Source organism: Hypomesus nipponensis, chromosome 23, assembly GCF_054491055.1.
Source record: "Hypomesus nipponensis isolate SF chromosome 23, ASM5449105v1, whole genome shotgun sequence".
In the NCBI taxonomy this organism is placed as follows: Eukaryota; Metazoa; Chordata; class Actinopteri; order Osmeriformes; family Osmeridae; genus Hypomesus; species Hypomesus nipponensis.
The window spans coordinates 19,772,501-19,784,502 of record NC_140383.1 but is presented as its reverse complement, the minus strand read 5'-3'; the positions used below and the strand labels follow the sequence as shown (position 1 = coordinate 19,784,502).

Here is a 12,002-nt window from a genome sequence, read left to right as displayed (position 1 = left end):
GGGCCGCTTGCGGAAGAACGCGCAACCACGCCGCCCATCCAACGCCCACCCGCTCCGCGTGAGCGGTCATTATAAATCCGGGCTCACGCGCACTTCATCAGCTGTTGAACTCACTTGGTCTCTGCTCGTTAACGGGGTAATTTGGAGGCTGACGAGGGACCTTGTTAAGGGATCCTATAGTCAGGAGCAGCCAGGGGTATTAATGGGAGTACATTAGCCAATTAGTTGAAAAATAAGGCTAACATTCTAAGTTCTCATGGAGCTTCTGGAATGGAGACAAAGTGTGTGTTGTGTGTGTAGTGTGTGTGTCCATACTGGTAGACAACAGGGTTGACTGTCATCCTGTCAAAACGACATTTCATATTGGTAAACAACACATCACGGAACGTCACAAAAAGTCACTGAACGGGACACGACACAACGTCCCATCACTCAATGTCACCCCATTAAACATCACTGAACATCCCATGGCTTAACGACACATCACCACATATGACACGCACGGAACCTCACATTCCATTGCGGAGCATCACACTGTTCAATATCACATTACTCCATTCGACATCACCTACACAGCATTCAACATCACCGAACATCACCCTCCAACCAATATTATTGTGATGTACCATTAGCTTCAGTATTGTAACATAGCACAGCGACATAGCCATGCAGCAGAGGTTAGCTGATAGCCAGAAGAACCAAAGAAAGATCAGTCATTAGCATGCAGACATGCCTCAGGATTGGGTGTTTCGAACAGACATTGCACGCATTACCGTTTTTGTCCAGCTGATGGCAGTGTCTACAAAGCCAAGCAGGAATGCATGCCCCAGCAGGCTCCAGGCTAAGACTCCAGATGGCAGCTTAAAACGGTTAAAAAGCATCTGTCAACCCAATTGGTTTCATAGTTACTCATCTTATATCTCGTTCCTCCTATTCACAGCTGGTTAGATCAAAGACACATGATAAGATTACAGGTCTAGATTCACCATCTGATTTGTGCAGGGAAACTGACCTGGTTTTCCTCTCAAACCATGAGTTGGACCTCTTCCAACCTCTAACGGTTGAAGTATGAGCACCACTGCAGCTAAAGGAACACACAGCTTTTGGCGTGCGTGTGTGTACATTTACATTTAGTCATTTAGCAGACGCTCTAACCCAGAGCGACTTACAGTAAGTAAAGGGACATTCCCCCCGAGGCAAGTAGGGTGAAGTGCCTTGCCCAAGAACAATGTCATTTGGCACGGGAATCAAACCAACAACCTTCTGATTAATAGTTCGACTCCCTAACCGCTCAGCCATCCGATCCCCCGATGTAGGAGTGTGTCCAATTTTGAGTGTGGGCGTTCCTCTGCTGAGATATCACCAAGACGAGCAGACATTGAAGCTGTAACCGATCTTCTGTTTCGTAACACGAGTGCAACACCAACCCTACTTTTTGTCACTGATGTCACCAACGACGGATTAGGCTCCAAAACAAAAGCCTGGTAATCAAATGTGGATGCGGCATGATGATAATGCTTACAACAGCAGAAACACGGCACCCCTTTCATCCCCGGCTGGGTGACTTGCTCACAGTGTTTCACTTAGTTGGATGTGAGTCACTGTGTTGTTAATGTCTTGAATACCCTCAGGTACAACATGTCAAGAAGTACGAAGCATGACTCTAGAAGTATCAGCATCATATTCATATCCAAGTGAAAATTACAATACACAATAGTATATACATGATTTAAACAGATTCTGTACTGTATCTCTCAAAAAATACAATGCCTATCCATAGGTTCTGGTAAGAGCTTTATTAGAATTGATTGAATACTGTGCATATAAACCAAAAGAATTTATATATTTTACAAAATATACTATCTGTCATTTATATGATATTATACCCTACACATGAATACATCTATAAGAGTACATTCACGGTCCCCTATCGATTCAAAGACTCAGCCCATATAGCCAACATGTTCTTACTCATCGTTATTTGCAGTTGCTAGTTACTGGCAGCTTTCACTACAGCATATTTTTATGGACTTTGATGAACAGGGTTGTTCATTTGTGATGTGCAACATGCCGATAGGCTAATGTGCAGGAGCTTTGAAACATCTTTCCTCTGATTGGGTTGCCAGCACATTCGACTTTTCTCCAGTTTTCAATATCCATTATAGAAAAATCTGCTGTAGTGAGATGGTGGCATTATCCTTGAGATAATTACTGAAGCTTGTTCCAATCAAGAACACCTGGATTCACCATCATGGTGTAAAGTGACTAGATAGGAATGCACACGCCCAACAATGAGCATAAAGGACTAAACATATTACTATGAGTACAAATTACAAAAAACTATAACAAAAACATTTAACATCTTTCAAAGGAGTTTGGCACAATCAACACTGACACATATGACAGGGGTATAAACGCATGAACATACAGCTAAGTAATGAATCATGATATTAATCAGTAAGCAGCTGTTTCAATACAATCACCTATATGTATAATTTTTATAAATAGTTAGGTATATTATTTCATCACCGTACTATAAAATGTTTTTTTTTTTTTAGGTCTGATGAAAGCCAGAAAGTCTTTACATTTGATGTACGTTTTTTGGAATCTATAAATCTGATGTAGTTAATATGACTCTTTATAAATCGGATATAATAGTTTCTATGGCTCTTTGAAGAGACACAATTTTCTTACTGCAACATTCCCTTAGAGTCCCAACAGTGGCTGAGTCTAAAACAGCATATCTAGTTTTTTCATGGAGCCACAACACAGCAAGGCTATAAAGGGCTCTGACAGGGAGTGGAGGTGGAGTCTACAAGGGGTCAGACGGGAAACAGAGGAGGAGCTTAAACGATTTTGACAGGAAGTGAACGTGGAGTCGACAGCGTCAGACAGGAAGTGAACACGTAACCTAACCGATGTCAGACATTTCCGCCTTCACAGCCTCTTGGCTCAGAGAAAGTACGTCTTGTCACTCTGAAAAAAAACACATACGCCCCCATTAAAACAACAGGGAAGCACATCTCCTTCCCAGGTTACTTTTTGGTCCTTTGTCTGATTGTGTTGGTTCATATAGAGAGCAGCAGTTTTGGGCCTTCCTTCAATGTTTGCGGTAGGTTCGCACGGCATCGCAGGCCCGCTAGATGTCAATGAGGTCATCGCCGCTCTCGTCGCTCTCTACGGTCAGCTGACGCGTCCACCACTTCTTGACCTCTGACCCAGAGGAGGCCTCGTCGGTAACCGGGGTCATCTTACACACCATGGACTTGACGCTGGTGCGTCCTGGGAAAACAGTGCACGGAATGACACTTACATCAATGACCGGCCGTACGACACCTTCCAACCAACGGAAAATCAGTTAGCGGGGTCAGCCGCCGAGTCGATTGGCCGGTCGGGGGGAGTGGGCGGGCGAGTGAGTGTGTCTGAGCAGTACTGACCTGCGGGAAGCCTCCACTGTCCCAGCTTCCTCTGGGGGCGCCCCAGTTCGGAGGAGTCCTGCCTGTAGCCCCCCCTGTCAGACAGGGTGGGGCTCAGCAGCTGCTGTAGTCCACTCAGCTGCACAGAGAGAGAGGGGGGTGGGGAGGGGGCATTCTACATTTACATTTAGTCATTTAGCAGACGCTCTTATTCAGAGCGACTTACAGTAAGTACAGGGACATTCCCCCTGAGGCAAGTGAGGTGAAGTGCCTTGCCCAAGGACACAGCGTCATTTGGCACGGCCGGGAATCGAACCAGTGACCTTCTGATTACTAGCCCAATTCCCTAACCGCTCAGCCACCTGATGGTTGAGCGTGAATGATCGGTGTGTGTGCGCTGCACCTCAGGTTTAGTAGAGATGAACTCTGGGGCGTCATCAGTGTTGGGTGTTTGTATGCAAGGGTGCACAGCAGCGCCTGCACGCGCCCGCGCCATGACGTCAAACCCTCTGAACGCGCGCGCGAGAACTTCACATCGACTGACGATGGTCACGGGCGTTCGCACGCACGTCACGCCGGCGTCCCGCTGGCGTCTTGCCGTGTCCACGACACCTGACGTTACGCCTCCAATACACGAGACCTACGTCTGAGCGAACACTAGCTCACTGTTTGATGGACGTCTTGGCGTGCGCACAGGCAGGTGTTGCCACACATACTGACACCGTTGCCCAGCGCAGCATGGAAACCTGCGAACACCTGCCCGCCTAGACGTGCGAGCTATTAAGGGCATGGCTTTGGTCGCTGTTTCGAAATGAATGTTTTTCATGTTTTCGAACATGAATGACATAGGGTTATTGACCCAAGGCAAGTTCATTTTCGGATAAAGAGTCGGGGAAAAATGGCTCTGCGCTTCTAGTGATGAGGATGTTCATCACTGAGCGAAGTATGCGAGGCACACGTCACCTGCCTGTGCGCCCGCCTTATCAAATGTAACATGCACAAATTACGCCTGTTTATGTGCACAATGCAATTTTCTAGCAAACTGTAAGGTGTAGTATTCAATCCTCGCTTTTCACAATTCGCCAGACTAGCCCAAGCGTAATTCACCCATATCGGGATACACGGTGAACGCCCTGTGTGCAGCTATGCTGACCCTGGTTACACCCCGTTATTAACCTGGTTGTGTGTGTGTGTGTGTGTGAGTGTGTGTGTGTTTGTGTGAATGATGCGAGTGTGTGCTGTACCTCTGCGAGGGGTGGTCCCAGTTGTGTGTGCACGTGTATGTGTGTAAGAGTGCATGTGTGTTCACCTTGGCCTGCGATTGGTGGCCCCGGGTGGGCGTGTGTGTGAGCGTGAGTGAGCGTGTGTGTCTGTCTGGTCCCTCAGGCTGGGAGAGATGAACCTGGCTGTGCATGCGTGCGTGTACGTGTGTGTGTGCTTTGCCTCAGGCTGGGATGGGGTCGTCCCGGCAGTGGGTGTACGCGTGTGTGTGTTTCTGTGAGAGGGTGTGTATGCGTGTAGGAGTGTGCGTTGGGTATGAATATGTATGTGTGTGCGTGCGAGCATATGTGTGTGTGTGTGTGTGTGTGTGTACCTCAGGCTGCGAGGGGTGGTCGCGGCTGTGTGTGTTGTCCTCACTGGGCAGGGTGGTCTCGATGCTGGGGGGGTTGAGGAAGCGGCTCAGCTCCTGCTGCTGACTCTCCCTCAGACTGTGGATGATGCTGCAGGACTGCTGCTGCTTCTGCACTCACACACACACACACACACACACACGAGAGGACGTGGTGAGTGTGCGTCCAATGATGACGGCTTTGCGAGAGATCAACAGGCTGGATGAGAGGAGGAGAGGGAGAGGAGGAGAGAGATGGGGAGGGAGATAGAGCTGTGAGGGACAGACCGAGTCGCCGCCCTCCCTCTGCCGCGGCTTCCCCAGAGTTTTCGGTGTGTGTACGTGTTTGTGTGTGTTTGCATGGGTGTATTTGTGTGTTGATGTGTGTGTGTGTGCGTGTGTGTGTATACTGTGTGTACTGTGTGTGTGTGTACTGTGTGTACTGTGTGTGTGTGCGTCTTACGGCGCGGATGCGTTTGAGGCACTTCTTGAGCCACATGCGTATGGTCTGCTTGGCCACCTCCTCCTCGATGGTGTACTCCAGCTGCTCCCTGGCCAGCAGCTCCTCCACCTGCAGGGACTTCCTGATGTCCACCGAGCGGTACGACAGCATGCTGCACACACACACACACACGCGCGCGTACGCCCATACACACACACACACACACATACATACACACACATGTACACACACATAGACACACACACAGACAGAGGACAGGAAGTTCAAATGTGTTTGCCTATGTATTCCTGTGTGTGTGTCTATGTTTTAGTGTGTGTTGACTTACGCGTTAAAGTATGTGTACGAATGTATTAGTGTGTGTGTTTGCCTATGTGTCTGTCTCTGTGTGCCTACGTCTCAGTGTGTGTGTGTTTGCGTGTGTACATGTCCGTGTTTGTGGTGTTAATGTATAAGTGTGTGTGTGTTTGCGTGTCTGTATCAGGGTGTGTGTGTGTGTGTATGCCTACGTATCAGTGTGTGCGTCTGCGTAGCAGAGTGTGTGCGCGCGTGTGCATACGTATGAGAGGCCGTATAGGCCATAATTCATACTTGGTCTCACATACATGCCATGACCTCACATATATACCATTATACTCTCACATATATACCATTATACTCTCACATATATACCATTATACTCTTGCACATAAACAACTTGGTCTCACATACATGCCATGACCTCACATATACACCATTATACTCTTGCACATAAACGACTTGGTCTCACATACGACACCATAACCTCACATATATACCATCATACTTTCACACATACACCATTATACTCTCACATATACACTATTATACTCTTGCACATACACCATTATACTCTCACATATACACTATTATACTCTCACATACACTATTATACTCTCACATATACACTATTATACTCTTGCACATAAACTGGCATACTCTCTTACACAGGCAAAAATACCCTCTTATATGTACCATCATAATAAAGTATGACAATATATGTAAGAGAGATAAATAGTATGTGTGAAACAGAAAGACAGATTACTAGTCTATGTGAATAAGAATAGTTATATGTGCAAGAGAGAATACTTGTCTATGTGAGAGAGTTTGATTGAAACGGAAGTAGTACTGAATTCTCAGTTACTGATTGGCTTACAGCCTTGTAGCCAGAGCAGTGCTTGCTAAACTGGAGCAACAAGGCACAATTAAAACAAGTAGTTGAACGATGCTTAAAATAAACATTTACAGTTTTTTGTTAGCAAGTTTAGCACGGTACACATGATTTTTCATTTGATTTACCTTCTTTAGCTAGGCACGTTTGTTTTTGTGGAAGTTAATGGTAATGAGGAGGAGGACATTACGTTGTTTTTTACTAATACAATGTGGTGTGTTCATGACATTACAAGGGAAACTGACAGCATGGGTCCTGACAGCATGGTTTTGCAAAGATTATTTAGCGAGTTTGCTTCTTACACACGGACAATGTTTTCCTTTATTTTGATTAGCCAGCGGTTAGGGGGGAGTGACAGTCTGGAAAGTTTGCGTGCATTTGAGGCTATGTATGCCTGTCTTCGTTCGATCATCAATTAAAATTAAAATTCGAAATAATTAGAAGTGAGACAACGATCTATGTTCGATTCAAGAGCACCTCCGACCATCAGAAATGGTCTTCCTGGTCGTCCTCACTTGAGGCATACGTAGCCTCAAGTGCACCCAAACTTTCCAGATTGTCACTCCCTCCTAACTGCTGTCTAATCAAAATAAAGGAAAACATTGTCCGTGTGTAACCTCGCGAAATAATCTTTGCAAAACCATGCGGTCAGGACCCATGCTGTCAGTTTCCCTTATAATGTCAAGAACACACCGCATTGTATTTGTAAAAAACAACGTAATGTCCTCCTCATTACCATTAACTTCCACAAAAACAAACGGGCCTAGCAAAAGAAGGTAAATCAAATGAAAAATCATGTCTACCGTGCTAAACTTGCTAACAAAAAACTGTAAATGTTTATTTTAAGCGTCGTTTTACTGTTAATTGTGCCTTGTTGCTCCAGTTTAGCAAGCACTGCTTTGGCTACAAGGCTGTAAGCCAATCAGGAACTGAGAATTCAGTACTACTTCCATTTCAATCAAACTGCCTTCCGTTTCAATCAAACTCTCTCACATAGACAAGTATTCTCTCTTGCACATTTAACTATTCTTATTCACATAGACTAGTAATCTTTCTTACATATCCTATCATTCTGTTTCACATATACTATTTATCTCTCTTACACATATTGTCATACTTTAGTATGATGGTACATATAAGAGGGTATTTTTGTCTGTGTAAGAGAGTATGTGCAAGAGTATAATAGTGTATGTGCAAGAGTATAATAGTGTATATGTGAGAGTATAATAGTGTATATGTGAGAGTATAATGGTGTATATGTGAGAGTATAATGGTGTATATGTGAGAGTATAATGGTGTATATGTGAGAGTATAATAGTGTATATGTGAGAGTATAATAGTGTATATGTGAGGTTATGGTGTCATATGTGAGACCAAGTTGTTTATGTGCAAGAGAATAATGGTATATATGTGAGAGTATAATGGTATATATGTGAGAGCATACTGGTATATATGTGAGGTCATGGCATGTATGTGAGACCAAGTATGAATTATGGCCTATACGGCCTCTCATACATACGTACCAGTATGTGTGTGTCTAGTTATGTTGCAGTGTGTGTGTGTGTGTGTCAGTGTGTGTGTGTCAGTGTGTGTGTGCGCGCGCGCCTCACCTGAGCACGTCGTGGAAGGTGACGTCCCCCCCGTTGTGCAGGCGCTCCATCTCGTAGCACATGTGCTTGAAGAGCAGCTTGTCCTTGTCCAGGTCCACCTCCAGCCTGCCCCTCAGCAGGCGCAGCAGGAACTTCACCCTGGACGTGGGGATCACCCCCTGGACGCGGCGGGGAGGGGAGGGAGGGGAAAACGCGGTCACGACAGACTGGCAAGACGCGAGGGTTCGTTTCCCCCCCCCCCCCTTCCCCCCTCTCTATCCCTACCTCCCCCCACCCCCACCCCCACCCCCCTTTTTACCTTCTCGTTCGGTTCTTCTTCTTCCTCCCCTCTTCTTGAGCACCCCACCCCCCGGGCCCCGGCCCCGGCCTCACCTCGCGCTTGTCGTCCACCATGTTCCAGATGATCTGGAAGTGTCGCAGGTCGTTGTAGCTCAGCAGCTGGTCCTCCTCCGTGGAGTAGAAGAGGGAAAAGTTCTCCACGATGATGGCTGAACAAGAGACGCAGATGAACGGGTCCTTAGAGGGAAGCCCGCCTCATCGCACACCAAAACCCACGACATATCTTTCGTTTCGTGTCTGGATGCTGTAGTCGTTGGCCACAGCTGTGGTGGCCCAGTAAACGTTCCGAGTTTGAGATCCAGGTTTTCCCTGCCTCCAGTGTTTACTCCCTGGGTGTGCGTTCCGGTCCGGTTCTTGTCTCTCTCTCTCCCTGCACTCCTGTCTCTGGTTCCAGTCACCCAGCTGTTGGCCATGTGTGATTACCCTGCCACGTGTATATGTTTGCTCCCTTTGTCAGTCCTTGTCGCGGCGTTGTTCGAGTTATGCGAGCATTCCTGCCGTGCTCCTGTTTTGAGGAGTCTTTCATCCTGCCTCTGTCCCCTTGCATTTGGGTCCATCCCCTGCTCTCACCCCAGCCTCAACAGTCTTCCCAGTTATCACTTCTGCCTTGTATGTACCTTGCATTAAGGGTGACTAGAAATATTGTTTCATCATTTTAAACCCTACTCTAACTGGCAGTGTAGCAGAAGATTGGGGAAAACGTACATGAAAGACAACGAGCATTGATAATCATTGAGGACTGCATTGCGGGTGAATGGGAGTGTATTCCCTCACTGGTCCCGTTGCCAAATAGCTTGCCGTCTCTACCAAAACACACACCCCATAAAGCCAGTGGGTTTTCAGCTCAGTCAGATCTACAGAGGTGAACAGGGAGATAAGACTGGGTCCCTTCCATAGAGCTCCCCTGATAATGGTTTGATATGGCCCGTGTCCACCCCCCCCCCCCCCCGCCACCCACTTCCTTTATGTGTCATTAAATCTTTCCTTCTCTCCCCCTCTATTCCCCCCCCCCGTCTCTCTCTCTCTCTCTCTCTCTCTCTCTCTCTCTCTCTCTCTCTCTCTCTCTCTCTGTGGAGGAGAGACCATCGTTTCTGCATGGCTGAGAGTTTTATGAGCAGTGATAACATTGTCTGAGACACGATAAGGCTGATTGGGCTTTAGGAGCTAATGGCACGCAAAAGCTAGACGCCGTGTCTTTCGGTTGAGGGACTCTACCTCACACACTTGCGCACACGCACGCACGCACGCGCGCACACACACACACACACACACACACACTTACATTATACACGCACACACACTTACATTCTACACACACACACTTACATTCTACACACACACACACACCCACACCCACACACTTACCCACGAGAAGGTTGAGCATGATGTACGCTATGATGACGTAGAATGAGCAGAAGTAGATCAGAGCTCCCGCGTAGTTTCCGCAGTCTGTCTCCCAGTAGCGGTGCTTGTCTGGGGTGCAGAAGGGAGGCTGCACCTGGGGAGGGGGGGAAACCCAAACACACTCAGTACCCAACACCTGGGCCCCCCCCCACACACACTCAAACACTGGGCCTCCCCTCTGAGAGTCAGCACGCAGATGGAACTCTCACACAGCCGGCGCTAGAACACATGCTCACCTAACCACACCTTTGAGTGTATGTTTCTGTGAGCAAGTACACAACACAGACACAGTTCGGAAGAAAGCCCAGTGTATGGTACACTTTACATCAGGCCTGGATTGGTAATCAAATGCTATTGATTATATATATAGATGATATTGAATATTGATATTGAATATATATAGAAATCTATTTTTTTAATATATACTTTTTTATAAAATTAAAATTGGCCAATGACTGGCCCATAAAGCAGGGACTGCGACCCATTGGTTCATTTTCCATACTGACACTGGGCTGGCCCAATCACATCTCTTAACAGGCTCCACCCCTCCCCCTCTGTTTCTTGTGTCAGATGCAGCGGCTCAGAGCCAAAAACCTGTGGATTAAGATGGAGGAACAAAAGCGCAAGGGCAAGGGGGTTGCACAGAAGCTGCGGCCGTAGAAGTGTACAGGTTGATGCCTCAACGTGTGCAGGAATAACCGACATGTTGAGTGCTGTAGCTTCAGTTTCTAAGCCTACAGTGCCTGACATTCTGCAAAAACAGGTGAACATGGAACATGGAGGAGAGATGACTGGCCATGGCACCTCTCAAGCAGAGGAGCAGGTGACCGACCGACCGACCGATTGTGGTGGGCCGGTCTGAGCAAAAATGCCAGGGCTATTTCTTTTGTCCCAGTCCAGCCCTGCTTTCTATTCTTGTTATCTGGCTGATGTGTAAGTGTGTGCGTGTCTGTCTCTGTGTGTGTGTCCTACCATGCAGTCATGCATGATCTTGTTCCAGTCCTCCCCGGTGACGATGCGGAACAGAACCGTGATGGCCTTGCCCGCCGTGGAGAAGTTAGCATGCCTGAGGACACACAACAGATAACACACACACATAAGGACACGCATTATAAGGACGCAAATGTAGCCGGTGTGAATCGGTGAAACTCACTCCTCATACCCGTTACACAAGCACGGACACACACACACACACACACACATCCAAACACGCACACAGAAAGACATGCATCGTCAAGACGCGCACAAACACACACACACACACACAAACATTGACACTGCACACACAGATTCTTTGGATAGTTAGTTTTGGAGCTTGAACGTGGAAAGCGGAGCAGGAGAGGAGCGTGCGGACCTGTTGATGTTCTCGCCGTACTTGACGGTGCCGAAGAGGACGACGCCAGCGAAGGCATAGCAGAGGAGGAGGAGGAACATCCCTACGATGATGAAGAAGCTCTTGTACATGCTCACCACCACGGTCAGCAGCAGCATCTTCAGAGTCACCTGGAGACACACACGCGCACGCACACACACACACACACACACACGTACACACACACACGTACACACACTCACACGCACACATATAGAAATATGCACACACAAACATACACACACATACTCACACACACACACACCCCGCATACACACGCGCGCGCAGACACCAAGAGAGCGACGGAGGGTCAGGGGTCTGTCCGTGGTCTGGAGGGCATCCTGGCTGTGGTGGCTGGGTGTGTTGGTGGCAGCCTACTCACATGCTTTCCACAGATGGTGAAGAAGCGGAACACGATCACACACGTGCCCATCATGTAGGTGTAGTCATTCTGCACACACACACACGCGCACACGACACATCCCATTCAAGTTGAGTGACGTGTGTTTTTTATTTGTCAAAGTGTGTACGTACGTGTGTGTGTGCGTGTGTGTGGACTCACCAACAGTGCAAAGTGGAGGACTATCCAGATGACCCCCAGTG

At 47.5% G+C, this 12,002-nt stretch overlaps 1 protein-coding gene across 1 annotated transcript in view; it reads right to left on the bottom strand.

Moving 5' to 3' along the window:
• Nucleotides 1-1,788: 1,788 nt before the first annotated feature.
• The window catches only part of nalcn (sodium leak channel, non-selective), a 70,421-nt gene continuing 60,207 nt past the window's right edge, over nucleotides 1,789-12,002 (bottom strand). Inside the window, exons 34-44 of the mRNA XM_084689665.1 lie at nucleotides 11,962-12,002; nucleotides 11,782-11,850; nucleotides 11,382-11,530; nucleotides 11,000-11,093; nucleotides 9,989-10,121; nucleotides 8,657-8,772; nucleotides 8,285-8,442; nucleotides 5,489-5,639; nucleotides 5,011-5,157; nucleotides 3,438-3,555; nucleotides 1,789-3,282 (exon numbers count right to left, since the gene is read on the bottom strand). The exon at nucleotides 11,962-12,002 is cut by the window's right edge and continues 79 nt beyond it. Of these exons, the coding sequence (XP_084545791.1) occupies nucleotides 3,140-3,282; nucleotides 3,438-3,555; nucleotides 5,011-5,157; nucleotides 5,489-5,639; nucleotides 8,285-8,442; nucleotides 8,657-8,772; nucleotides 9,989-10,121; nucleotides 11,000-11,093; nucleotides 11,382-11,530; nucleotides 11,782-11,850; nucleotides 11,962-12,002 (1,319 nt within the window). The 3' untranslated portion in view covers nucleotides 1,789-3,139. The remainder of the gene's footprint in view (nucleotides 3,283-3,437; nucleotides 3,556-5,010; nucleotides 5,158-5,488; nucleotides 5,640-8,284; nucleotides 8,443-8,656; nucleotides 8,773-9,988; nucleotides 10,122-10,999; nucleotides 11,094-11,381; nucleotides 11,531-11,781; nucleotides 11,851-11,961) is intronic.